At 39.7% G+C, this 26,424-nt stretch overlaps 5 protein-coding genes across 15 annotated transcripts in view; 2 read left to right on the top strand and 3 right to left on the bottom strand.

Annotated features, from left to right (window-relative positions):
* The window catches only part of LOC120561477 (ubiquitin-associated protein 2-like), a 28,712-nt gene extending 25,531 nt beyond the window's left edge, over nt 1–3,181 (bottom strand). For all 4 annotated transcript variants that reach the window (XM_039804647.1, XM_039804650.1, XM_039804651.1 and 1 more), the window contains exons 1-2: nt 3,058–3,181; nt 1,518–1,655 (exon numbers count right to left, since the gene is read on the bottom strand). In XM_039804647.1, coding sequence (XP_039660581.1) covers nt 1,518–1,613 — 96 coding nt within the window. In that variant the 5' untranslated portion in view covers nt 1,614–1,655; nt 3,058–3,181. The remainder of the gene's footprint in view (nt 1–1,517; nt 1,656–3,057) is intronic.
* A 452-nt stretch (nt 3,182–3,633) lies between these two features.
* Nucleotides 3,634–13,916, bottom strand: LOC120561473. Of its 4 annotated transcripts, none has more exons than XM_039804635.1 (15): nt 13,570–13,916; nt 12,454–12,555; nt 11,549–12,364; nt 11,091–11,253; nt 10,719–10,816; nt 10,309–10,524; nt 9,907–9,994; nt 9,362–9,483; nt 9,001–9,106; nt 8,787–8,858; nt 8,586–8,695; nt 6,096–8,344; nt 5,500–6,004; nt 5,117–5,210; nt 3,634–5,005 (listed from the first exon to the last, which is right to left on the bottom strand). In XM_039804635.1, exons 2-15 carry the CDS (start codon nt 12,510–12,512, stop codon nt 4,850–4,852), a joined length of 4,854 nt encoding a protein of 1,617 aa, XP_039660569.1. In that variant the 5' UTR covers nt 12,513–12,555; nt 13,570–13,916; the 3' UTR covers nt 3,634–4,849. The 4 variants fall into 4 exon arrangements, with proteins under 4 accessions (XP_039660569.1, XP_039660570.1, XP_039660571.1 ...); XM_039804636.1 differs by lacking the exon at nt 13,570–13,916 and adding an exon at nt 12,721–13,383; XM_039804637.1 differs by lacking the exon at nt 12,454–12,555.
* LOC120561476 (Rieske domain-containing protein) lies at nt 12,987–16,916 on the top strand. Of its 5 annotated transcripts, none has more exons than XM_039804643.1 (4): nt 12,987–13,088; nt 15,601–15,811; nt 16,026–16,060; nt 16,245–16,535. In XM_039804643.1, exons 1-4 carry the CDS (start codon nt 13,080–13,082, stop codon nt 16,533–16,535), a joined length of 546 nt encoding a protein of 181 aa, XP_039660577.1. In that variant the 5' UTR covers nt 12,987–13,079. The 5 variants fall into 5 exon arrangements, with proteins under 5 accessions (XP_039660577.1, XP_039660575.1, XP_039660580.1 ...); XM_039804641.1 differs by lacking the exon at nt 12,987–13,088 and adding an exon at nt 13,765–13,821 and having other exon boundaries at nt 16,245–16,916; XM_039804646.1 differs by lacking the exon at nt 12,987–13,088 and adding an exon at nt 14,126–14,477.
* A 1,136-nt stretch (nt 16,917–18,052) lies between these two features.
* On the top strand, nt 18,053–23,114 carry gtf2h3 (general transcription factor IIH, polypeptide 3). Its single transcript, XM_039804639.1, has 13 exons — nt 18,053–18,342; nt 18,469–18,548; nt 18,660–18,766; nt 19,535–19,677; nt 20,767–20,829; nt 21,124–21,153; nt 21,254–21,282; nt 21,365–21,439; nt 21,536–21,589; nt 21,947–22,015; nt 22,128–22,263; nt 22,357–22,393; nt 22,499–23,114. The coding sequence occupies exons 1-13, from the start codon at nt 18,333–18,335 to the stop codon at nt 22,566–22,568; spliced, it is 903 nt and encodes a 300-aa protein (XP_039660573.1). The 5' UTR covers nt 18,053–18,332; the 3' UTR covers nt 22,569–23,114.
* psmd9 (proteasome 26S subunit, non-ATPase 9) lies at nt 23,008–26,380 on the bottom strand. The gene is made up of 6 exons (XM_039804640.1): nt 26,206–26,380; nt 25,993–26,092; nt 25,237–25,430; nt 24,770–24,871; nt 24,284–24,372; nt 23,008–23,639 (listed from the first exon to the last, which is right to left on the bottom strand). The coding sequence occupies exons 1-6, from the start codon at nt 26,329–26,331 to the stop codon at nt 23,612–23,614; spliced, it is 639 nt and encodes a 212-aa protein (XP_039660574.1). The 5' UTR covers nt 26,332–26,380; the 3' UTR covers nt 23,008–23,611.
* Between the last annotated feature and the right edge of the window lie 44 nt (nt 26,381–26,424).

Below are 26,424 nucleotides of genomic sequence, written 5' to 3'. Positions count from 1 at the left end.
TTATCACTACGAAGGAGCTTGCTACAGGTATGCTACATTCAAGAGACCATGGGATGTTAACGTACGTTACTCAGCAACAGGTGAAAATAGGGGCAAGGTAGCACAATAACGTTAAAATGATTTTAACTTTTAGCAAGGAACGAGAAGTGAATTACCACCTGTATGTGTGAAAACAGCTTTATCTCACGCATCCGTTTTGTTGCTGAATATATAGCCCCCCAAAAAAAACCTCAAACCAATTTATATTTCCACAAAATTGGCATGAATACTCATAATGGTATACATGCCCCATGTGTGTGCGTGTATGTATGAGTCAAAACAAAATAAAACTTGTTTTGAACATTTTGTCATCTGCAGATTGATTTTAAGTAGAGGGAGAAAAAAAATTGATTTAAATCTTAAAATCGGATTTAAAAATAAATAAAAATAAAATAATAATAATAATAATAATAATAATAATAATAATAATAGGGGATTTTATTTTTAGGCCATATCACCCAGCCTTAATTCAAACAATACATCAGACCACAAGACAATGTTATATTTACTTATTTCAAGGCAAGACATTACAATCCTGGTGAAGGAATACCAAGTAGGATGTGGTCACCTAAAAATCCCTTAAAATTGTGAACTTACATTTTATATCACTATATATTTTTACTTTCAATATCAGTATAATAACATTTAATAGTAAGCAGAGGTGTCAAGTACCGAAGTACAAATACTTTGTTACCTTACTTAAGTAGAAATTTTGGGTATCTACACTTATCTACACTTTGGGTATCTACGCGAATAGCAACACGGATTTCGGTGCCTTATTAGGTGCCACTTAAATGACTGCGCTTTTCTCTGATGCTCCGAAAACTGACATTAGAGGGAACTGAAACATCGCCGCACGGGACGCTAGTTAACACTAGCTACAGTTGGCAGCAGGTAACGTTAGCCTACAGTTAGCTAGCAGCTGGAGTAAACACGGTTAAAATGCTGAGAGCTAAACGGTGTAAAAGTGTGTCTGTATTTCACTGGAGAGGATTCTAACACCAGACTGTAGCTGCCGTTGTCTGAAAAACACAGAAGAGATGGGTCACCTTCTTCAGCCCTTCTGAGTTTGCAGGTATGATTTTAATACAACATTATAGTCATTAAGGCCTTTAGAAAAATGTTTTTTTGTGGAGGTGGGGTAGTGCACTATTAGGCCCCTGTGGGGCGGGCTAAGCTTTTGTCCTTAATGGGATTTTTCCCCCCTTACATTACTTTTACACTTTAAGAAGTTTTGAAACCAGTACTTTTACTGGAGTAAAAAGCTTGAGTTGATACTTCAACTTCTATAGAAGTCTTTTCAAACCCTAGTATCTATACTTCTACTTGAGTAATGAATGTGAATACTTTTGACACCTCTGATAGTAAGGGAAGCAACCTTTGATTGTATTAAAAAAAAAAACGACTATATTTTTAATTGAGCAGGACAATTCCTTAGGCCTGGATGCAACAATGTTTGCTCAATGGTGAAAACCCACCTGTAACTGTTTCTGTGGCTGTGTTGTTTGTGTGGTGGTGGGCAGCGTTCTGTCCCGAGTCCCCCGGGCTTGACTGCTGACCACTGAAGTCATCATATACAGTATATACAAAACAATGTATGTACAAAATAGAAAAATCTGGGGAAGAGAGAAAGAGGCACGTTTATGGTTTATGTGAGATGATTACGTTGAATCACAATTCCCAGTAACATACTGAATACCTGTCTAATGCCAGTACAATAAACTGAATATGAGCAGACTGAGACTCACTGTTGTCAAGTATACCATGTAAGACTATAACCCCATCTGTCGACCCCCACCGCCCCGGTTAAATTTAGCCAGCCAAGAGGGGACTGTCCGGGTGTCAACTTACAACCCTCCCTCAGTCTCCCACACTAAACAGTGAGTATGCACCAGCATATGTTACGGGTATTATGAATTATAACACTTCCCCCCCCCCCCATCGAACTCAAGATAGCGACAACCCATTCGGCATTTGATTAAAAGAAATAAGTAACCTTACCACAAAGTACCCTGTATGCCAGGCTAACTGTTTACCGTGGGTTCGATTATATGACATGCAGCAACTGGTTAACGTTATAGCTAAACTAACTGGTCAGCGTGGGAACACAACAAATGAGATCCACCGGCTTTTAACGTTAGACAACAAGGCACGGTTAACGTCAACTGTATAACGTAGCAACTGTTATAAGCATTTTTAGTCGCCCATATTCAAAGTAATTTATAATGACTGAATCGTTACCTTATTTAGGTGAACGTTACAAGTTCGGCGGAAATATGAGCCGCACTGGCTAACCTTCACATCAGCGTTAGCCAGGCTACGCTAGCTTTACCCTGGCTAACCGCTCGCCTTTGTTACGTGTGCGACACACACACACACAAACAATGCATACCGTTAACATGTATTATTCTACTTGCAGGATATTAGCAGTGTGACAATACAATGGAGTTAGTTAACCTGTCCACCAAGGTGATCGCTGTTCGTATAGCTTCACCGACTCAGGAACAACAAAATAAACAAAGTGCGACGATGTAGCTATCCTTTTGTGTAAAGCAAGAGAAAAAGCTAACGTGAGTCACTTAACGCTAATCTCAGGGTGCAAAGTTAGCTAAAGTTGAGAGCAGGCGACGCGGCGTGTCAAATTAACATTTACCACAGCCGGTGTATAATGCTATGTTGATGCAATACGGTGTGTGGGGGGGAGAAAAGTTGTCGAAAAACGCGTGGCCCGTTCATGTTAAGCTACGACAGATATCAGTAGCAGGCTAACTGCCCCGACATGTGAACGGCCCGTCCGCATTCAACGACTGCAGCACCCCAGTACGGACATAACGCTGGGTAGCTAACAAGCTAGCTAGTTAGCTAGCTAACCATCGAAAAAGGTTGGACGGTTTCTCTGAATCGACCGATCGGTTTTCCTTAAACTAATGTAAAAGTTATAGGATAAGAGGATTGAGTCGTTCACATTGATTTTAAATCGACGACATTAACACAATAAATCTTTATTCTTTCTTTTACCTGCTAACACGCTTCGCTCAGCCAGCAGCAGACGCTGTCACGTGACCCACCGCGCCGTTGTTGAACGTTATGACGCGGTCGTTCAACACCGTGTCCCTACGTGCGCGTTCTCGTCTTGGAGCGCGCTTTGCTGAAATGTTTCTAGCCTGAAGAGAACTATAAAAGTTTATGGTGATTTCCTAGTTAGCGAAATTTGGCACATATGTAATTCGTAATGTGTGAGATCAGATTAACATTTGATTGGTTATGCTTACATTTTTTTGTTCAAGAAGGAGTTTCCAAAAAACATTTTTTCCCTGGTTGTGTGAGCTTCTTTGATGGTGTTGTGAAATACTAGCAGTTGGATACCACTAAATTCGCACCGTCTTTAGGCTGGGATCTTTTATTCAAATTGTAGGCTAATTACCTTGTCACTCTCAGCTGTGCTCTCTGTGGAATACATACTTATCATAATAAAAGGCAATTTGAATAGCCAAACAGACTTGGGTAAAAACAACATATCTGCACACTGCCCCACTCAGAAAATAATCATCAAATCACCTACTACCTGAAAAAAATATTTCACAACACAGAACATCTGATCATCAAGCCAATTTAATTAAATCTTAAACTCTTAGAACTATTTCAAAGAACAAATAGCCTCAATGACTTAGCTAAAAACTAAAAACACACCAAATAAACATGCACAACAACATCTGAGACACCATTGCTTTAAAAAATAAAATACAAAAATCTCACAATTAAAAAAATCACTACAAGTTTTAGAACAGTTTGCCACCTGCCAAGTAAACAGCTCAGCTGACAACATGAGCTCAAGTTTTAAGTAGGGTAGCAAAAAATTAGTTTTGCATCTTTGGTTTAGTGTCATTCATTAAGTAGGTATTAATTAATTAATCAGATCAAATATAGTCAAAGCAGGGAAACTGAAAATCTAATAATAGGTCATGTCTCATGATCATGTTAGTTTTTTAAGACCAAGAAAAGAACAAGCAAGACCAAAATTGAGAAATTATTTTGAGTCTGATACTAGGAGAAACTCCCAAGATTGGACCAAGACTGGGTTTTCAAAAGTACAGCCCTGCTGGATTAGGTTAAATGAAAAGATACAGTAAATATATATATATATATAATAAATTTTTTAAACACCAGTCCTACAAGTTTCCACAGTAGTACATCTCCACCCTAAGATTAACTTAATAAATATGTAAGAATTTCATAATATTAGGGTGCCTGGGTAGCTCACCTGGTAGAGTGCGCGCCCTGTGTACAGAGGCTCAGTCCTCTCTGCAGCAGCTGCATGTTCAATTCCGACCTGCAGCCCTTTACTGCATGTCATTCACCCTCTCTCTTTCCCTTTCATGGCAAAGCTGTCCTATCAAATAAAGGCCTAAAATGCCCCAAAAGATTTTTGATATACTATATTCATCTGAATCAGCATTTATACAGAACTGAGGATCTAGGAAGAAACAACAACCCCACACCTGCACACAAGAAACAAACTCTTTCACACACACACACACACACACACACACACACACACACACACACACACACACACACAAACATCAATCTGCAGAATGCACAAACTTATAAATGAGCATACTTTTCCCTTCTGATTCAAATATATATATATGTCTCCATGGCAGGTTTCCCCACAAAAACCCTTGTTTAACACACACATTAAGTCAATTGAACATTTATAAAATAAAATAAATACTAATATTGACTCATACTGTATTTAGTGTTTTCAGTGAAAAACAGCACAGCTTTGCGTAAATGCCATGCTATAGGCTCAAGTAATTGGACCGTGATTATCTTCTTCTTGGTTGTGCGGTTGGTTAGAATGACTGGGCTTAAGATATGGCTGCAACTGAGCTATCATGCTGTGAACACACCGAGCCTTTCTCTCCATGATATCCTCCAGCTTGTTGACATATTCTGTAAATGCCTGTTAAGATAGGGAGACAGATAGTGAGGAAAGACAAAAGTGTGTATTCAATTTAAAATGTAGTTTACACAAAGCAAGGCGCTAAAAGAAGTGGCTTTGATTTATTCTGACCATATCAGGTTGTTGGCACAGAAGCGTCCCCTCTTTACGACATAAAGCTTCCATCTCTTCAAGCTGCTCCCAATGGGCCTGGACAATACACCATCTTAAATTGGATTGGATTAAAAGAAAGATAGAAATGATTTATTCAAACTAATAACCTCTAGGTTGTGATTTCTCTATTATTCCGAAATACACAGCACGTTTTCTAAATCTGTCACCAAAGAGGTCTGTAAGATTTCTGTATGTCTGTAGGATTATCATCAACTAGATTTCAACATTACCTAAACACAGTTAGGTATTATCAATATTTGTAGTTGTAGTAATACTAGCTGTGCCCCGTTAAAATGCACACTGGCCTGTGTAAACAAAATGGTGACATTACTGGTACTTACTGGCCATGATCCAAGTCTTTCGGCGTTGACAGATGGATTATGGGTCTTATTTGCTGATTGCTGGTGCTCACTTGAATATTTGATTCTATAGGACCGTTTGGTTGGAGTGAGATGTTTGAGTTGCTGAAATGGTTTATATGTACTGTGTGACACGGCTTTTGCACTGTGTTTAACTGGCCCAAAACACTTTCTGACTGTGTTGATGAAATGGAAAAAGCAAGTTTGTTATGCATATTGTGTGCATATTCTGGTGGCATTTGGGTGGCACCATTTGTTGTTAGTTTGTGTGAGCTGGGTGAACCAGTGTTCCCACACTGATGGACAGAGGATGAGATGGATTGTATGACAGAAGTCTGCACAGAAGCACATGCAGAGGGATTGAGTGGGGATCCAGGCGTTCTGCTGCCCAAGACTTTAATAGCTGGCGTAGTTTGGGGTTTCTGATTGTTCTCTTCGTCCTGGAGAGAGACCAGCATAACCTCAGCGATAGGAGGCTTCATCATACCTGGACAATATAAAAAAAAATAAAAAAATCACAAACCAGTTCTTAAGCACTAGTTATTACACACACAAACACACACATAACTCACACTTACCTATTCCAAAATGGTCATATGTGGCACAACACATGTCTTTTCTTCGATCAGTGTAATTTGTAGCTGTTATGATGTCAGGGGTGGGAGGGCAGTGAGTCTTTGCTTGTGGCAGCTCCAAAAGAGACAGGCGTAATTCTACGTCTTTGTCTGCTACAACTTTCCCTGCCATCTCTGCACATGTGAGACACTCTTTTTCCATTTCCCTTCTGTCATCGTCTGCTCTTTCATTCTCAAGCGGACAGTGTGAGGTGTTGTTCTTTTCCCCTTTGAGGAACAAGGCTGTGGCGACTTGCTCGTTCACTTCAAGCAAGGAGATGGTGAGGGGGTCCATGATGTAGCTGAGAGAATCTGCAGTCTGTTCTTGAGGTAAAACAGACATTTTGGCTTTGGCCTTTGGATGGTTGTGTATCGTAGTGTAAGCTGGACTTTTAGATATGTTAAGGGGATCAGCTGGTATTTTACATCCATTCTTTGTGATGGGACTAGTGACAGGTAGTGTGGCCGATTGAGCATTTGACATTTCCGTTGTATTGGCATGAGCAGCAAACCAAGGTTGTTTCTCTCTACAGCTGCTTGATGGCACTCCCTGTTGAGCATTTTGCAATGGTAGAGGCAGGATGTTTGAGGTACATCTGGTATGTTTTAACTTAAGGGAAAAATCACTGAATTTATTAGGGATTAGGAGTGCGTTCTGTCCACAAGCTGGGGAGAGGGGTCGTTCTGCTGGAGCTTGTTGATGGGATGACTCAACAGGAGGGTGGTTAAAGAGGCTGTTTCTGTCAATAGCGCTGTGGGTAGACAGTAAGCCATAGCTGTCAGCTCCTTCTCGCTCCTCAGTACCCCACATCCCATCAGCTGGGGCATCTGAGGCATCTAGTCCTTCCTCACCCACTTCTCTCCTCCCTTCTGAGTCACAGTTGTAAGAAACTAAGGCATCTACATCAGCTGGCATTGCACCTGTCATCCTGTCTGCCTGCTCTGTCTCTGTTGTTGCTACCCAAGCCCACCTCCTGTCTTCTCCTTCCTCCATCCCAGCTGGCCTCCACTCCCTCCATTCCCTCCTTACTCTTCTCTTTCCTTCTCCTGTTGACTTCAGTGACCTCCTCTTTTCACGATTACCCCTGTCTTGTCCAAATCTTGCCTCTGTTCCCTCCCTAGATACCCTCCAATCTTCACCACAGCTACCTGAGTCACCACAACCAACTTCATCCTTATTTTTATTGCAGCTTGGAGAGGTTTCAGTTTGTAAGCAAATCTTTCCACTGGGGAAGAAAGACGACTGTCCTCTGTTACCATCTGTACTAACCTCAACCCTGGCTCGGTACGCATCTAAAACCTCTTCCAAACCATGATACATAAGGGAAGAGTGTTGGAGAGAAGAACAGAAAGATGGAGAGACAGAAGAAGAGAGAGAGGCTTGATTAGAGGAAGACGTACAAGTAGAGGGTGAGAAGAGATGGACAGAGGAAGAAACTGATGAGGGCATAAACTGCTGCAGCTGCTGGTGATACTGTCTCAGATGCCTCTCCCTCTCCGTGTCCCTTTCATCATCCTTTTGTAATTCTCTTTCCCTTAGCCTTTCTACTTCACTGCATGTGACTCTACTGCTTTCCACTTGTCTTCTCTGTTCTTTCCATCTTTTTTCCTCCTTTCCTCCCCCTTTTAAAGTGCTTTGCGGGTTCTCTTTTTCTCTGTGGTAGAATCCAGATTCCCTCTGTACCTTCCACAAGTGAAGCTGCTCATCTGTTGCTTGTCCCAAGACCAGCCCTGCCACAATGTTTTGGTCACTAACTGAGTGGCCTACACTGTCTGTTACTCCATACCTTTCTCTTCTTCTACCTTCCCTGCCATTTCCTCTCTCCCTCCTCTCCCTCTTATCACCCATTCCCAGCAAACCTCTGAGTGGTGTAATGTGTTCAAGTCCAATCCCCTTTCCTGCTCTTGCACTTGTTTTCTCTCCCCGTCTGCTGTTTTTGGGTGTGGAGCAGAAAATTGCGCACCCCGTAGCCAATCTTGTGGAAGGCATGGTGGGGCCAAAATCCTCTCTTTGTCTCCCTAACTTTGGCTTTTTAGGGGGACTTTTCCCTCGGGTGCCAACATTGTTGACTCTGCCGCCGCCGCTGCTGCTGCTGCTGTTGCTGCTGCTGCTGTTGCTGCTGCTGCTGTTGGACAGGTTACGTTTGGGGGAGGGTACTGTCTTGCCCCTTCTTCCTCCTCTTAGTCCTCCCTGTCCCCTCAACTCTTTTACCCTATAAAAAATCAAGATGTCATTTCTCAGATAGCAGTCACTAGTCATTGCCTTTACAGTCCCTGACACTACTTTAAAATAAAATAAAAAGGAGCAAGATGAAAAAAGAAAACTTTGTATCCAAAGTCACAATTTGAAGAAGGATAAATTAAAACCATTAGGACTTTAAGATTTTTTTTGTAATTCCCATATCCTAATATCCCATATCACATATTCCACACTTATTGTAAACACACACTTACCGGTCGGCGTATCTCAGTGTATTTAGTGTGTGTTCAGTTGCAAAGTGACCAGGTGAAATGTTGGCAATCATGCATGTCATTGAGTCACCAACAAATGAGTCTTTCAAAACCTAGAAAGGGAACAATGATATTTATAAACACTTGTATCACTGAAACACAACAGAACCACTGAAAATCAGCAAGTTTCAAAAGTCTTAGTACCTGAGTAAGTTTGCTTTGTCTGAAAGGTGTGTGCGACTGCTCTTGATCAAGCGACCGGATACATTCTTTAAGCTAAGAAAAAAAAATGTACAAATGAGAAAATATGTCAAATCCCCACATACCTATATAAATGTCTTTGACTTTATGTGTGATCTCTGAGTGTGCGTGCCTGCGAGTGTGTGTGTTTGTGTGCTTGCATGTGTGTGTAGCTTACAGCTAACAGGCTCTGGTTGATCTCAGCTCCCTCCATGCGACTCTGCCTGTCTGGTTCTTTGGTATCTGATGCCCTCTCACTTCCTGCCAGGTCAACAAACCACATTCTACAGGCACACACACACACACACACACACACACACACACACACACACACACACACACACACACACACACACACACGCACACACACACACACACACAGACACACACCTAGTTCAGCCATTTCACACCAATACTATTGGGCTTATTTGATCTACTATGCTATAACCCTAGTAGTGCTTTAAGGAGAAAGGACTTAACCGTCAGAAAGTGTGTGCACTCTTATAAGCCTACAATATAATAAAACACATGCCATTCACCTTCCAGCAATCTGCTGGTTTGTATCTCTTAGCTGAATCTGAAGCAAGGCATGGGAACGAGAGGAGAGTGAATTCACTCCACTCATCCCTTGTGTGCGCTCCTCTGTACCCTGTGAAATCACCTTTGTAAGGGCAAGAAAGCATGCAGGAGGGAGACAAGAAAGAGATAAATGGAGACCTCAAAAGATGTTCAAAGAGAATGTAGTAGTCACTACAAACAGGAAATCATAGCATTTGTCTTTTATTTGTAATATTTCAGGTTTTTAAGGTACTCAAGAGTCTGCTGGTGCATCTGTAAGGATGTAAGCACGACCTGACGTGCTGGATAGATATTTACTGTTGCATTTCACTGAATACTTAAGCACCTAAAAGTACTATTGAGGTTTCTTGTGACAACAAAAATAGACTTATAGAAAGAAGCTAGATATTACAGGTAATGTTTAATTATATCATGGTACAAAGTTGGTGTGCTAATCAGAACACCATGCAGCTCTTGACTAGTACACAGCATGGACATGAGGCAATTTTTAAAGAAAGGGGCGAACCTCCAACAGTGAGCTGACTGAGTCCACTCTGACATCACGCAGCCCAACAATGTGAACCACCTTCTGTCCATCTTCCCTGGCAAACAACCTAATGACGGAAGAAAGAAAAGGAGAGAGCTTAAGAGGGAGAAGAAATCAAGAAAGAAGAAAATTAAGGTTTATCACAAGTCCAAGTATAAGGTAGCAAGTAGAGGTTCACTTTGATGATGATGTTACCAAAAAAAAAAAATTCTTTCATAATTATCTGTTTTTTTTTACCATTTGCTTTCTGGTCATCTTTTATCTTTTTTTCGAGAGCAACTCCAACTCAAAGATTCTTAAGCTCTTTATACACAACAAAATACACACACACACACACACACACACACACACACACACACACACACACACACACACACACACCTTTCTCTATGGTCCAACAGGTCATACAGCTGACCACAGTAGATTTCAAAGAAACTGACATAAACCAGGAAGGGTGAGCGCATGTGAGTGGAGGAGAGGTGAGCAAAAATGTCCCGGACTGCCAGTGCATACAACCCTGGTCTGACAGGAGAACCCAACATGGTGTGAGTCTTCCCTGCACCTGTCTGGCCATATGCAAAGCAGGTGGCCTTGCCTCTATGGACAAACACACAACGCACATAAAGATAGTTAGGAACCACAGATTCATAGAAACACAGAGCCAAAACTACCTACAAGCATATACTTCAAGCCCCATGACTCATTTGGACTTTATGGCATTTGGATAGAAAGGATGGTAGGGTGACAACATACACACCTCCATAAATACCACTACATCAATGCTAACTTACCCATTGAGCATGTGCTGCACCAGAGGATATGCTGTTCTTCGATACACCTCTTCGTTGGAGCTATCCTCCCCAAACACCTGGTCAAAGTAGAACCTGTGCTGCAGTGAAAAAAGAGCAAGGGGCAAGGCATTAAATAAACACACAGCATAATGATCTGACAAGGTGACATTAAAGTAAAAATACACCCTAAACATAATTCCAGTAGTTATTCGTGAAATACTTTATTTAACAACATCACAGTTTGATGATAATGTGTGTTTATTTGGAGACACTACCATTTTTAGTTGTACCTACAGTATTGATACATGACAAAACACGAAAGTACTCAAAACACTGACTTGGCAATGTCTCCTCTCTGGACATGATATCTACCTGTAGTATGTACTGTGTGAGATCCACAGCCTCTTTGTTTTCGTGGACAATCACACACTCTCCACCCGGAGTTGTCACAACATCTGACGCTCCTTCCCTGCACTCTGTGCGTGTCAGAGGTCTTTTCCTCACACACACACTGATCCGCTGCCCCCCTGGTTGCCTGCAACACACACACACACACTCACAATCGAAATCAGGATGATCACGTGCAAAGCAAACAATGCTCATATGCAAACTTAATGCAAATGTTATAATTTAAAGAGACAAAATCACAAAAAGCATTATGCATGCACAGGAAACCTTGCCTCAATGCAAGTGTTATAGCAATTTCTATACTTTATATTACTTTCTGAATGTCTTTCATGTTCAATAAATGTATTTACTGTAACATACTGTGGCTGTCTGCACGTGCATGTGCAAGTAGGGAGTAACCAGTGAAAAAAACAGACACTCACTTTTTGTTTGGAGCAGGAGGGGAACTCAGTGGTAGTCCGTAGTTGTAGCCAGCTGTTCTTTTTGATTCATAAACAGGCGTTGGCTTAGTCTTGTGTTCAGTAGCCCCGTTACTATCTTTCTGCCCAACTGGTTTGCTGCTAAACCTATCTGATGCCGCTGTTGCAGCCCTGGGTTTTGGTTTTTGAAATGATACACACTTTGGTGATAATCTGGTGTGAGAGTTGTACATGGCATTTCCTCCCATTGTGTTTGCTTCTGTGTGATGATCAGATTGATGACTATGGACATTTGGCCTGTGGTTGTTCTTTTCTTTGCAGGCACATACCACAGCACTTTCAGTGTCAAGCTGCACAGGTATGGCTGATCCTTTGCCCTGGCCTGGTACATTCTTTCTATTATGACTTGTGTTGACATGAACAGTGCCTTCTGGTCGAGAAGATAGCTTCAGATGATGATCAATGGTTTCAGAACTGAAATCAAGCCGTCTGCGAACACATGATGGTTTGGAAAAACTTGTTGCATTTAGTTTACTCACAGCAGCACCCTTCTCATCCTCATCATCATATACATCTTCACCAGGATCTCCACAACCATCATAAGTAAAGCTACTATCTGCGACAGCATAGCCTACAGCATCACCACCATTAGAATCATCATCATTACTATCTTCATATTCAAGGTCAAGAGTTTTGACCATTTGGACCAGGTGGAAGAGCCGAGTCCTGTCCTCCATAGAGTGGATTCCCAGGACAGCATAGTCCTCTATGGTCAGCGCTGAAAGGTGTGCTGCACGATGAACACCCACTGAAGTAAACCTGAAGAACAGGAAACAGAGGGCGACAGATGGTCATAGGAGGAGGGGACAGGGCAAGTGTAAGTTTGGATGTAATGAGAGTGAGCTTACCTGGCATAGTGACGCTGTAGCCCAACTGCCGTCAGACACTCATACAAGCTGAGTGACATTTCCTCCCCTTCCTTTCCTCTCCCTTTACTTTTTACTTCACTCCTGGGAGATGACATTTTACTCTTTCCATCAGTTTGTCACACATAGCAAAGGTGTGCAAGACATGACTGTACAATTAGAGTAATTGTACGACAACAGTCTGAATATAAACAGGAAAATAACTCAAAACCACTACAAACTTAAATCGCCATTACACAAGCTACCTACTGCAGTCACACTGCTTTTTCCAAGACAGCGTTCCCATGCGTTTTCTCTCCCTCAGTGATTCCTGTCAGAGACTGATGGCCAATGGTCTAGTCAGTCACTGTGTCATTACTACCACCCTGCAAAGTTGTGGCGTCAAGCAAAGCACACGGCACTGGTATGATGTTGAAATTTGACACTTGGTCAGGATGCAGCCAGGGCAGCACAGTGCAGTCATTTTACACATGTCTGTATCGTAGCAAATATTATAAATATAGAAGACTCAGACATGCAACTGTTGCTTCTTTGACTTCTACAGTAGATATGCTGGCAGCTGCAATAGTTCTGCCATATGGCACAAGAGTGAGACCCTCTTCATATTCATGCATAAGGTGAGAGTGCTGTTTATTACTGTGTTTATGAAACAGTATACACTGCTTTCAAATCATCCCCCTCCTAGAGGGCTATATTTCCTTCAGGCTGTCCCACAGTCCCTACAGTGAACATGTGTTGGGATTTGAGTGTCAGTATAACTGCAAATTGAATTAGGCTACATGAAGACAATCTGCAGTGCAGTTTACATTATATTTATGGCCAGCTCATCTACAGAGCATGAAGTAAAGGGGAAGTGGCTGTTGACTCTTGTCCATTGCAGGGATGGTCTGTTGTTGAAACAAACCCACAACTAAAAATCTTTTTAAAATGAAATTAAAAAAAAAAAGGTTTTTAAAATTATTGCCAAATCAAAAGAAAACATCACACATTATACATTATAATGGGGTGCTTGTGCTTCGCAAATTATTTTTATGTATGAAATGACTAACTGTAAAGCAGTACGTTTCTCCAAATGGCAAGAATAAAAAGAAAACGTACCTGTATCACTCCAGACTTTTTAGCAACAAGGCAATAGGTAGACACGACATCTGAACGAGTAAACCGACCTGACGAAATGCATTAATTTTTCACAAAGTTGCTTGCGTGAGTAGTATCACTATTTCCGTACACAAAGTAGATCTCCATAGCTACGAAAACGGGCGACTTCTTTTCCCGCTGTGGATGAGCGCATATACTGTCTATGGGTGAGCGCAACTCATGTCCAGGCCGGATTGGCATACACATATTATGGTACGAAATTGTATCTGATTTTAATGCAGAACTTCAAAAAGGACAGCCGGTCAAATTACGCTCAATTCATCATGAACGAGAGATAATCCCTCAGAGGGTTTAATGCCCACCAACAAACCTGCTAAGACAAAAGCCTTCTCAGACTAATCCATTAGGACATTTGTCCCACTGGCTTTACAAGATAGCATTCCCTATTGAGAGCTGAGAAATGGACTACTGATTGAGAAGTATTTTTTGGGTTAATTAATGATAAAACACATGGATTATTATTGTTATTGACTAAAAAAATCTATAAATAATATAATGTATTGAGTGAGCGTGCGGTTATACAACACCGCTGGCAGTTTGGTTTGCCACCTGAAAAATCGTCATTCATTCATTCAATTCATTATTACAATCGTATCTGCAATTATTTATAGTAGGCTAACTGTATACATACGGCCTATATACATAGGCCTACCTCAACAGCGAATACACACATGCCTACGTTGTGCATACCTGGCACACCCTCTGCAATTTAGCTAACTTAAGTCATAAAGGGGAAGGACGACATGGACATGGAATGTCGTTCCTCAGCCCCTGTTTCACTGGGGACAACATTAGACGTAACACACAACATTGGATTTTCCTCAAACTGGAAACCCTGACGAAGTTTGGTTTGCATTTTATAATTTGATACATTTTCAAACAAATATAGCCAGCCTGTTTTATACGGATACTAGGATATTCCTGTAGTGTAAATTTAGCGAGATGTCCCGCCCACAACATGAAGCCAAATTCATCAGCAAGTTTCCAGGCTACCAGACCCATCCCGATTGCTCTGGCAATTAACTACAGTATTTAGAGTTTGGACAAATAGTCAATCAAAAACTTGTAGGAGCTTAATTAAAGAGGAACTCCTCGTGAATGGCTAAGGGTGTGTTCTGTCTGTGTTGATGATTTTATGCATTCTGTATTGTCCTGATAGTGAGTATGTGCAGAATTACATGCTACTTTTTAAACATTGTGACTGGGGAGGAAGAGGGGATTTGACTGCAGGTTACCAGTGCATCCCTGAGGAAAACAGACTAGTATGTGTTCCCCATATAATCTGAAGTCCTGGACTAATCTGGACTAAGTCTACAGTGAAAGATTGTAGGTGGCTACATGAAACAGATTCTCATTAGTTACAAAAATGGGCAAGGTTTTTGGTGTCTATCTTTTCTTCCCCTCTCTCTCTGTGGCACTGACAGCTAGTCTTGCATTGCCAGGCCTATCTTTCTTTCTTTTCTTTCTTTTTTATCTCCCTCACTCACTCACATTGCTTCTGATAAATTAAGAGATGCATTTTTTAAGTTACCACCATTCAAAATCCTTGGGTGCAACCCAAGACAGCCAGTGTTGTTTTTTCCTCCTCTCATTATTTCTTTAAATATTCATGCAGCGTCATCTGTTCCCCCATTTAAAGTGGAGGAAATGAAAGAAGCAGATGTTTGAAACATCTGGAACACCTTGCAGCAACATTTAATATATTCTATATACTGCATGTTTTTATGAAAATTTGAAACCTACAATAATCAGCTACTTCTCTTGATTAATTTCCTTATGTAGATTCAACATAAAACAGCATAATGTGGTAATGAATAAGGTGGAGGAAAGGGCAGGACTGGGACTTGCTAGTGAATTAAAGTGAATGAAGTCTAATAAGTCTGCAATAAAACAACATTCATTATCTATCTATTTTGCTATTATGTCCTCGAAACTGAAATTACTGTTAAACTATATTCTTATTCATACCAGGAAGCGATCAACATGTCTTCTGAGGAGGAGCATTCTCAGACTTCCTCTTCTTCCCCTCCCTCCTCCTCACTTCCCCTTGTCTCCCACTTCATTGGGAAGAAGGACAACATTGTCAAGGCCGGACGCATGACCACGATGGTGAATGGCTGTAGAGACATACTAGTCCTGTACCACCAGGGGCAGCTTCATGCAATGGACATGCGCTGCTACCGTAAGCTCTGTGTGTGTGGCTGTTGTATGTGTTGACATAATGCATAAAGCCATAATTATAAGGCCTGTCCTCACCTATAGTTTTTTTTCTTCCTGTTAAAACATTTAGAAAGACATTGACATTCATCATCCTATTAGTTTTTGAAGTGTGGAATTTACTCATCAAGTGTTTGAAACACTGAGGCCTATAATGACGCTCGTATTTCCACTTACAGATTCAGGTGGTGCATTACAATATGGAGACATTGAGGTAAGATGCATATTCTCTGAATATTGCCGTGAAATAGTCGTTGAATGCTTATAAGCTAATAACCTCTTTTTGTCAGTTCAGTGTAAAGTTCCTGTTCAAGCTTTCATATGGATAAAATAGTGTTCTTGTAAAACTGCCAGTATAGCTGCTACTGTCTTATCTCTCTAATCACTTTCATGCTCAGGAGTTTAATGGGCGGCTGTGTATTGTATGTCCGTGGCACAAGTACAAGATCACACTCGCAGAAGGGGAAGGGCTTTACCAAGCTGTGGATGATCCCACAGCCAAACCCCTAAGAAAACACTGGCGCTCCAAGGGTGTCAAACAGAGGATTCACAAGGTCACTGAGGTCAACGGGAATGTATACGTAACACTGAATGACTCAAACGAGGCCATCGAGTCAGATGTCTATCAGACTGAGAGATATAGGACTGGCTTACTCAAGGCACAGCCAAAACCCATGCCCAAGAAATAACCAGACATTTAAGGATTTCTTAGAGATGTATGATTATTCAACCCAAAATACATAAATGCTTTAAAGAGAATGTGGGATGTTTTGTTGTGTTTTCATTGGAGAGCATATCAAAACCCTTCAGAATCTGTTTGCCCCAATAATAATTGTTATCAAAAAACGGTTCATAAGCGTGTTAGCCAATAAGCCTGTGCAATTTATATGAGTCAATCTGGGACAGAGAGGGAAATATCTGACAATAATGTATGAATCATTGTAGTAAGATGAATAGCAGACATTTAAACAGCAGTTGCAGGATGTGTATCATTTCAGTGTGGTTTTATCTGCTTTAATTGGACATCCAGAGACATTTTGAGTTTTGTTCTGTTTAAATAAACTTTTTAATATTTTTTTTTTTTTTTTTTTTACCGCTTGGCAAAAAAAAAAAAAAAAAAAAAATAAAAAAAAAATTTTATCAAATCAGTAGGTATAATGTAGAAATGGCATTTACTGTATGAAAGTAATTTTTTGTAACATCTATACTGTGGATACTGTGGTTTATAAGTATTAAATGTTTATTTTTTGTAGAAAAAAAATATGACTGATTATTTTTATTTTCCGATGTCATGAGAAATGATATGGGGAATATTATTATGATATCATTGTGTCATTTGTCAATATATACACAGCTAAGTTCTTCTGAACACAATTCAACACAAGTCGAGATCAGAAGCGTATCTCTGTTGCCAGGGTCGAATGTTCCCCAGCTTAATATCCTTTTATTAGGAAACATCAAGACCTTTCAAAAGGGTTTTATTTTCACCTAGAGCTTTTAGCCTACTGATGTTATACTCCTTGAAACCTAGGCTTTTAAATTTGTGGGCAAGATAGTTTTCCTTATTTCTTTAGACATTGATATCTTCACAATGGCTGAATGGATTTTTACTATTCAAACTGCATTTTAAACGTCTATCTCCCTTAATTTGTTTGTGATATGAACTGTGATGTTAATTTATATCACGAAAATAGGACACTGGGAACATAGGAATGACCCCGTCAAGAACTATAGATGCTAATTACTTTTTACAACCAAAACATTAGATCAGCTTGTAAAATATGATGCATTGTTATATATTAAACTACCCAACAGTATACAGTATCAGTCAAAATGAGCTCCACCTCAACCAACTACAACGGTAAAATGCTACTTCCACATTATGTATTAGTAACAACAATCCAATAATATATAATATTACAATCCCAGTGGTTGTTTGTCTGCATAACAAATACATTTACACATATACATTTTGCTGATTATACGTCAAAACTTACTTACTTACTTGTTTACTTACCTAAGATTTTGAATGCAGGAAGATAATTTACTTGTAATTTAGTATTTTTACATTGCTGTATTGCTACTTAAAGTGAAAACACCTGTGGGTGTACCATGGATTTGTATGAAGGTATGGATTTAGGGATTTAGGCCATATCAAAACATACGACGCTAGGTGGCAGCAGTGAACTGTGTTGTACCAAAAAGTAGAAGAAGAAGAAGAAGGTCGCAGCCTGGTGACGCCCAAATACGCTACTGACAACATCCATGAGCTGATGTGGTTGGATACTAAACAATGCTGGCTGTATTTTCATGAATGTCAGTTTTTACCAAACGATACATTGTCTGAATATCCAGACTTTAAAACGCTCTAAATTTTGTAGATATTGTGCAAAGTTTCAGATCAAAGATGGAAGCTAACAGAAGATAACGCTCCAGGAGAACAACAGCTAACGTTATCACTTTTTGGTCTCAAATATCTTGCCGTGATGGCATCAGGTTTGTCTTGCTTAGCCTGATGCAGATAATAATAATTGTGTTTGCATGTGTTGTACATTCAACGTTTTAGAAAGGACCTTCTTCATTGAGCTGCATTATGTTCAATTGTTTCCAACATTTCTTCAGAGGATGAAATCAATCTGCTGGTCATCGTCGTGGATGTAAATCCGATTTGGTGGGGGCAGCAAGCTCAACGTGAGACAGAGGTAGTACTACTGTCTGGTATTATTCTTACTTATATGAGCAGCTTTCAGATTGTAGTTTTTAAATGTGGCTGAGGCTAAACAACACCTACTGTCCTCTTCGTGTTCGTGCAGCTCACCCTGTCGAAGTGTCTGGATGCAGTCATGGTTTTGGGGAACTCCCACATTTCCATGGCCAGGACTAACAGGCTGGCTGTCATCGCCAGCCACTGTCAAGACAGGTAACTTTATAGAACACTGGTGAAAAGTAACTAAGTACATTTACTGGAGTGGGAGGGAAAAATATTTTACTCCACTGCATGTATTTGACAGCTATATTTGCTAGTTACTTTTCAGATTAAGAATTTACATAAAATTTTGTGGTGGGCTCATGACCTCTTACAAAAAAGCAGTGTCTAGTTGCGGCCCCTTGTCATGTTTCAGATGTCATGAGTTGTTCGTTCCACCAGTCTTTGAACTTCTCACATGGTTTCATTTAAATAAGGTATTTGTTTCACAATATTTCACAAAAAAAGAAAAGATTCAGTCCAAAGTACAAAAAAAATGAACACAGTTGTTTAGCATAACTTCATCTTTTCGTCTTTTTCTTCCCCATTAATCATCTCATGAGCTCCCAGATTTATGTTGTGAGCCTTTGAAGGAGGCTCGGCCATTAGGCTGGATACCCAAGGTCTATACTACCTAACAGTATTTAAAATGGTTAAAACTACCTCCCCATTAATCTATTATTAATATATATGATTATATATTGCCATAAGTAATTTCCCAATTTTTTTGGGATCAATAAAAAAATCTATCTAATCATATATCACTCACACAGCCATTTATCTGCAGAAGCAGCACTTTCACTTATAACAGAGTATTTTTACATCATTGTATAGATACTTTTACTTAGTAAAGTAGTAGTCAAGAAATAGTTCTTGATGAATGCAATGTTTTGCTCCTGTCTTTGCTTATATGCACAATCTCGCCAAATTACTTTATTTCAGTCACTTCCTATATCCCAAAAAGAGCTGGAGAGCGGGGGACAGCGGTGGGGATGATGCATGCTCCAGTGGGGATGGAAAATATGAACTCCTGGCAGTCGCCAATAACCTTATTGCTGAAGAGATCAGGAATGTTATGTCCAAAGGTAAGTACAAGTCTGTTTTTGTGTGGGTAAAATTAACATAGAATATATACAGTAGATTTAGGTATGTATGCTTTCTCACAAACTAAAAGCAAAACAGTTGGGTTACTGTCTTTGTAGTCTCGCATAGCCAGAGCCATCTCCACAGCGCTGTGTCACTGCTGGAGTATATTCTGGCTACGCCGCGTATCTAAATCTGACATGATTACCATCACCCTCAACTTCAGTCTCTCCATCAACAACTCCACCCTGTCTCCATCCCTGTACATCCCTAACCTTGGAGTCATTTTCAACAGCAATCTCACATTTGAACATCACATCAACCAAATCACCAGAACTGCCTTCTTCCACCTGAAAAACATTAGCCCATCTCCGCCCATCAATCACCTTCTCTGCTGCCGAAAACTCAGATTTACACCTTCATCACTTCCAGAATTGGCTACTGCAACAGCACCCTCTATGGTTAATCTGCAAAAGCCTTAAATAAACTTCAGTATATCCAAAACTCTGCTGCCCGTCTCCTCACCCGCTCCCGCGACCACATCACCCCGTCCTCTAGAATCTGTAACCCAACACATCCAGTTTAAAGTCCTCCTCCTTACTCACAAAGCCCTCTATAACCAGGCTCCCTCCTACCTCACAGACCTACTCCACCGCCACAACTTTATTTTTTATTGTTTCACTTGTTTGTTTTTATGTATTGTTTTTATTGCTTCACTTGCTTTTATTGTACTTAGCATGGTTTTATTGTTAAGTGTCTTTGAGTACATTAAAAGCGCTATATAAATAAAATTAATTATCATCATCATTCTGGGATAGGGGAAAAAACCTGGCTTGTTTGCCTTTTGTCAAATAAATCACAATGGTCCTGTGACATGAGAGAGAGAGAGAGAGAGAGAGAGAGAGAGAGAGAGAGAGAGAGAGAGAGAGAGAGAGAGAGAGAGAGAGAGAGAGAGAGAGAGAGAGAGAGAGAGAGAGAGAGAGAGAGAGAACTGTCTTTGTCTATGTATTGTATTCAAAGATTTATTTTCATAAAGGATGCTGTGCAGTGTGGGTACTCCTTTAAAATGTACGTGTCTTATGTGATTACAGCTGAGGTGAAGGGAAATTCAACTGATACTTTTTTGGCTGGATCCCTTGCCAAAGCTCTCTGCTGTATCCTTTCAATAACTATTTTAGAGTTGTATCATTTATGACATGACTTGGACTTTTTTTTTTTAATCAAAGTCAAATAAGAATAAGTAAAGCAACTAACACAAGAAAATCACATTAATGAATGACTGAAAGTGTATATGTAGGACGATAAAAGTGGTGTTTTGACTTTCCCTTTGCTGGTCAAGTTGAGAGAAATGTTTGCAGATTGTTTTTTGTTATTTTCTTTTTGATGACTGTGGCTGAGAGAGAGGCAGAGGTGTTTTCCTAACTGTCCTTAATCCTTTTAATATTCAGATATTCACAGAGTCTCAAAAGATTTGGAAGGTAATTCAGTGTTTTTATTAATAAGCTTAATAATGCTCTTCAATGGGTTCTGTTTTTCCTTTCAATACTTGTTTTATCTTTTGTCTTTTGTTTTTTTTAGCTGGACAGGAGATAAAATCAAGGATATTGGTAAGCTCTAAATGCTCTAATTTCATGAGAGCTTTTGTTTTATTCCGTGACTTGAACACAGCCTCTGTATTTCACTGGACAGGTGATAAAAGCAGCGGAGGACTGTGCCCTCCAGTACATGAACTTCATGAATGTAATTTTTGCTGCTCAGAAGCAGGTAAATTCATTGATCTTGCTTGTGTTTTCTGTCCTCTTTACTTCTTGGATAACTTGTATATTTATTCAAAATAATTTGTTTTGTATTTTAAAACAGAACATCCTGATAGATGCCTGTGTGTTGGACTCAGAGTCGGGTCTCCTTCAGCAGGTACGTCTTCACGGCTTTGTTAGGACATGGACAATACTGTAATTTAATACTACAACCTGTATCGTGATAGCAAGTACCATCCAAAAGCTGAACCTGAGAATAAGATACTTTATTAATCCCACACTGGGGAAATTCCCTAAAAACTAACAAATTATGCAATGATATTTGATAGCTTGTAGAACAATTCAAGTAAGACAAACATCCATGTTAAGTGGCTCTCACACCACTTTGTTTATATTTTTTAGTATTCTAACCATAAGCTGTGCCGTGGGTCTGGTGTTGTGACTGTATTGGGCTGTCCTAACCTGTGTAAATATATATACCAGGTTTTTACCTTTTTAGTTGTTTGTCTTGTAGGCTTGTGATATAACGGGAGGATTGTACCTCAAGATACCACAGAAAGTTGCCCTGGCACAGTACCTTTTGGTGAGAGTGCAATACAGATTTCCACATTTCTGAGAGTATCACCTATATAGTATTCAGCTCATTTTTCTGTAAAGAGGGCTGCTTTGTGTTGATGATGGCGTTTTCTGAACAGTGGGTGTTCCTGCCTGACTCTGAGCAGCGTTCACAGCTGGTGCTGCCACCGCCTGCACACGTGGACTACAGAGCTGCATGTTTCTGCCATCGTAACCTCATTGAGATTGGTTACGTGTGCTCAGTTTGTCTGTCAAGTAAGTCTGATTCCCAGTTAAAAGAAAAAAATGCATGGCCAAAGCTACAGTATGTTTTTGTGGTGACTCTTTCTCCTGTCTTCTCTTTAAAAGTATTCTGCAACTTCAGCCCCATCTGCACAACTTGCGAGTGAGTCTTTAAAATATTTTATTTATATAACCTTTTTCCTCTGAGCACTATTGGTAAACATCTGAAATCCTCTTAATTTTGTCTGCATTATATTTGTCTTTTTAGGACTGCCTTCAAAATCCAACTACCACAGATGGTTAAGCCCAAAAAGAAGAAACTCAAACAGCCTACATGATTATTGCTATGATTAAACTAGTTAGTTTCATTTTTTGATATTAAGATTATGCTATTTTGCTTGCTATACATTTTCACGAGTTTTAGGTTTTCCAGTCAATAAGAATATATGCAAACATTAAACATAAACATTTGTAGTTAACATTTGTTCACAAGTCTGAGTTTAGTTTGACCAATGTTCACATTAATAGAAACAATTAGCACACACTTTTTAGTCGTTCATGATGTTGGGTAAAGGTCACTGCTTTTGAAAAAGAAACTTTGGGCATTTTTGTGTCACGTACATTTTTATATAATAAAAGAAATAGCTATATGTTCTTAGAAATGTTTGTCACACATGAATCAATCCTTATGTGTTAAGGTGGAAATATTTTACTTAAGTACAATAAATTGTGTTCAGCTTTCAAACTGATGGAGAAGCTTCAAGAAAATCTTATTAGTTCACTTAATACAAAATCTTTAATTACATGTGGAATAAACATGCGACAGGTCATCTTTTCCCCAAGAGTTGAACATAAACATTTAATGATTAAAGTAGTCAAATTAATTAATAAGTCTCCAGTCATTCATTGTCAGTTCATCACATCAAAACACTGCAAGATACTTTAACAACCACTCAGATTTTGTCATGGATATCATTAATTAACCCCCCTATTAATCTCTGGTGGCACTCTTACACCAAATATACCACTTGCACACTAGATAAAGCAATGACATTCGCTGAGTGAATCCATGCTACTGAGAGAAAGATGCTAAAACTCCTAATGCCAAGAGTCGAATGTGTAAGAATATAATCCGAGTAGTATAAGATAGCATGTTTATTCAGTAAACTCAGTATGGCCTCTTAAAAAGAAGTACTGTGACACTTCATTTTCATATATCCCATTTGTATAAAGAAAATACTTCCAGTTTGGATTCAAATATTGAGAAAATAAACAGGTGAAAATGTCTGCAGCATGTACAAAGTCAGTTTGAAACCATCCAGGCATAACATAGGTGGAGGAAGGTGTTTCACAATTGAAATGCTGCACAATGTCATGGTGATCATCGATGGATTGGAACAATGTTGCATCTGAAGAAGATAACAAGGACAGACTTGTGATTAATGTAAACCAATTTTTTACCTGCCAATCCTAAATAATGCACCTTAAAGCTAAAGTGCGTAGTTTCTGTCGCCTCCATGTGGAATTGTAAGTCATGACAACAACACTATCGGCGCATCCACATGACCCAAGCCTTTCGATGACCCCACACCACCCCTACCTCTCCTCCACGCAGTTGCTAGTAGCGTTTAATCCGTCAAATCAAGGAGTATTAAAAATCGTGATGGGCTCTTCAGAAAGGGTAATTATCACTTGTGCGCAAATGTCATTTGACTACATCCTTTTGTAAACATAGCTGTACTGAGAAATGCAGAGAGATTTTTGTTGAACTGATAGGATTAATTTGCTTTGTGTGAACTCATATGGCAATGGCTTGAATGTAACGCATGTTCATTAATATGAAATAGTTGCACACTAAAGCTTTAAGGTGGATGTACTAAAGAGTATTACCAAGTAAAAATGCACTAATAAGCAAAACATATTTGCTCAACTCACTAGAAGCTTTTTAGCAGCTTTCTTCCTAAGTTTTTGCTAATCAACTTGACTCTTGACTGATAAATACGTGCCAATCTGTATACATGACTTGTGATTGTGTCTGTACAGTAGCACTTACCCCAGCAATCCTCTGCCTGACCATCGCTGTGGAGTCAGGCTCATCTGAGCTTTCTGGCCATCCCGGATGACTGAGACACGTAATGGTTTCTGTGAGAGGACATGATATTGCAGTTTAGACTCCAGATATTGGGTGTATTCAGCAAAATGTAACCTATGGTTGGGCAATGAGAAAAAGGGTGTAATGTGATTACCAGAAGACTTTTAGTCTGATATGGTAGGTATGAAAACATCTAATTCAAAGAAATCTAATAAAAAGTTAAATTAAAAAGGAAATCAAACCTCTCTCTGGGATTTCATAAATCATTCTTGGAAAAATCTGGATTAGCATTAATATATTTTTGGAGTTAATTTAGACATCAAAGTACATTGCAAAACAATACATTTACCATAAGACAATTATAGTGACAATTGATAAACGATAAGAAAAAAAAAAGTTGTATTGCTGAACCAAAAAAGCAGCTGTAGAGCAGAGTCAGTAGCTTACCCCTTCACTGTGTTGTACCACAGAAGCAATATTCTGGAGGTTCTGGAAGTTCTCTGTGTTAACAGAACCAAACTCAATGACTTCATCACCAACTCTGAGCCCCTTTGGAAAGAAACAACCAATTACTAAAATTCCCAGGAACTAAAACAGCTAAGTTTCATTTAAGTCTCAATCTTGTCCTTCGGTCCCAGTGACCCAAAGGGTTAATACAGCACCTTAGTGCTTGTTTGTACAGCATTATGGTCAGCTTAAACTGTGTTTAAATGTGATCTAGAAATAAGCTTTACTTACTTACTTTACAAGAAACAGGGTTTAGAGAGCAATTCTCAAAAAAAATTCTCAGAAGTACATAATCCTTGTTTTGTCCTTCGGGTCACTGGTGCCCGAAGGACAACACAAGGGTTAAAAATTCCGATGGTTTATCTGAAACCTCTACCAAATACAAAAGCATAGTTCACATTACTCACAGCTCCACATGCAGGCGAGCCTTGTGTCACAGCATCCACCCGTGCAAAGGGAGGAGGAAGAGTGACCTGTTGCTCCATCGCCTCCTCCTGGTCTCCTGCCTCGTCCCCTCCCCGCTTGGCTTTCTCTCGAGCATGCAGCTTGTGTAGGGCTTCTTCTATCTCCTCCATGATGGCCTTGTGATCATTCTGCAGGCCTGAAAGACACGATCAAAGCATTACTTTGAAAATGAAAATAATAAGTCGCAGTCGTAGTTTGACATACTAGGAGTATAAGCTGGTGTCATCTTAAAAAAAGGGATTTAGTTAGTATCAGTCCAAACTAAATGAACTGCCAATATGCGGCCAGCTGTGGAACTGGAATCATGTCATGTATTTTTCAGACAGTATGTCTTGACAAACATTTACGTTTAGATAAAGAAATTATCTGAAACTAAACTACTCCAAACTACTGCATTTTGGTGTCACATATATGTGGGGAAATATCAAGTACTGGTTCTGGTCAAAGACATATACATTAGGTTTATCGCTATACTGCTCGGAATGGAATGAGAAAGTTGTTTGGAAATTATAATTGGGGCATTGTCTACTATCTATACTATCTATTTGGCGTTATTATAACAGAACACCGACTCAAGACCGTCACAGACCTTGTGCTAACAGGTGGGTTACTGGAAGTTGTGCTCAGTCAACAAAGTTAACCAAATGTCCCCTGCTATCATAGAAAACACTAGAAACAACAAACACGGTGCTGCTTACATGAAATACTGTGTCTTGCTGTCCTGATCTGGTATAAATTAACATCTGCTCTAGGGAAACCCTCTGCGTCAACCAAGGGACCTTCAACTCCGACACATTGCTGTAAACATAAAGAAAGAAAGGCACGTTTACATTCACAATTAATTAGCGTTAATGCGTTTATTAGCCTTGGGTTAGCTTTGCGCTGCATGCATTTCTAACTGACACACTTACGTCTTCCAAAACATCGTAATAAGCCTTTATCTGTTCTTCAATTTCATCTTTCCTTTGAATTAAGTTTTTGACATCATCCATTGTTATTTCTGAATTTTCAGCATTATTTTCCCCTGTCATCTTCATGGCTGTACGTAGCTCCAGCCAGAGCCGAATGGTACTTCCGGTTTACGGCAGTGCACGCGCTTTACTGCCCCCAACTGGTCGATGAAAAAATAA

Source organism: Perca fluviatilis, chromosome 6 (genome assembly GCF_010015445.1).
Source record: "Perca fluviatilis chromosome 6, GENO_Pfluv_1.0, whole genome shotgun sequence".
Taxonomy (NCBI): Eukaryota; Metazoa; Chordata; class Actinopteri; order Perciformes; family Percidae; genus Perca; species Perca fluviatilis.
The sequence above is the reverse complement of the archived record's forward strand: the minus strand, read 5'-3'. Positions and strand labels throughout refer to the sequence as shown.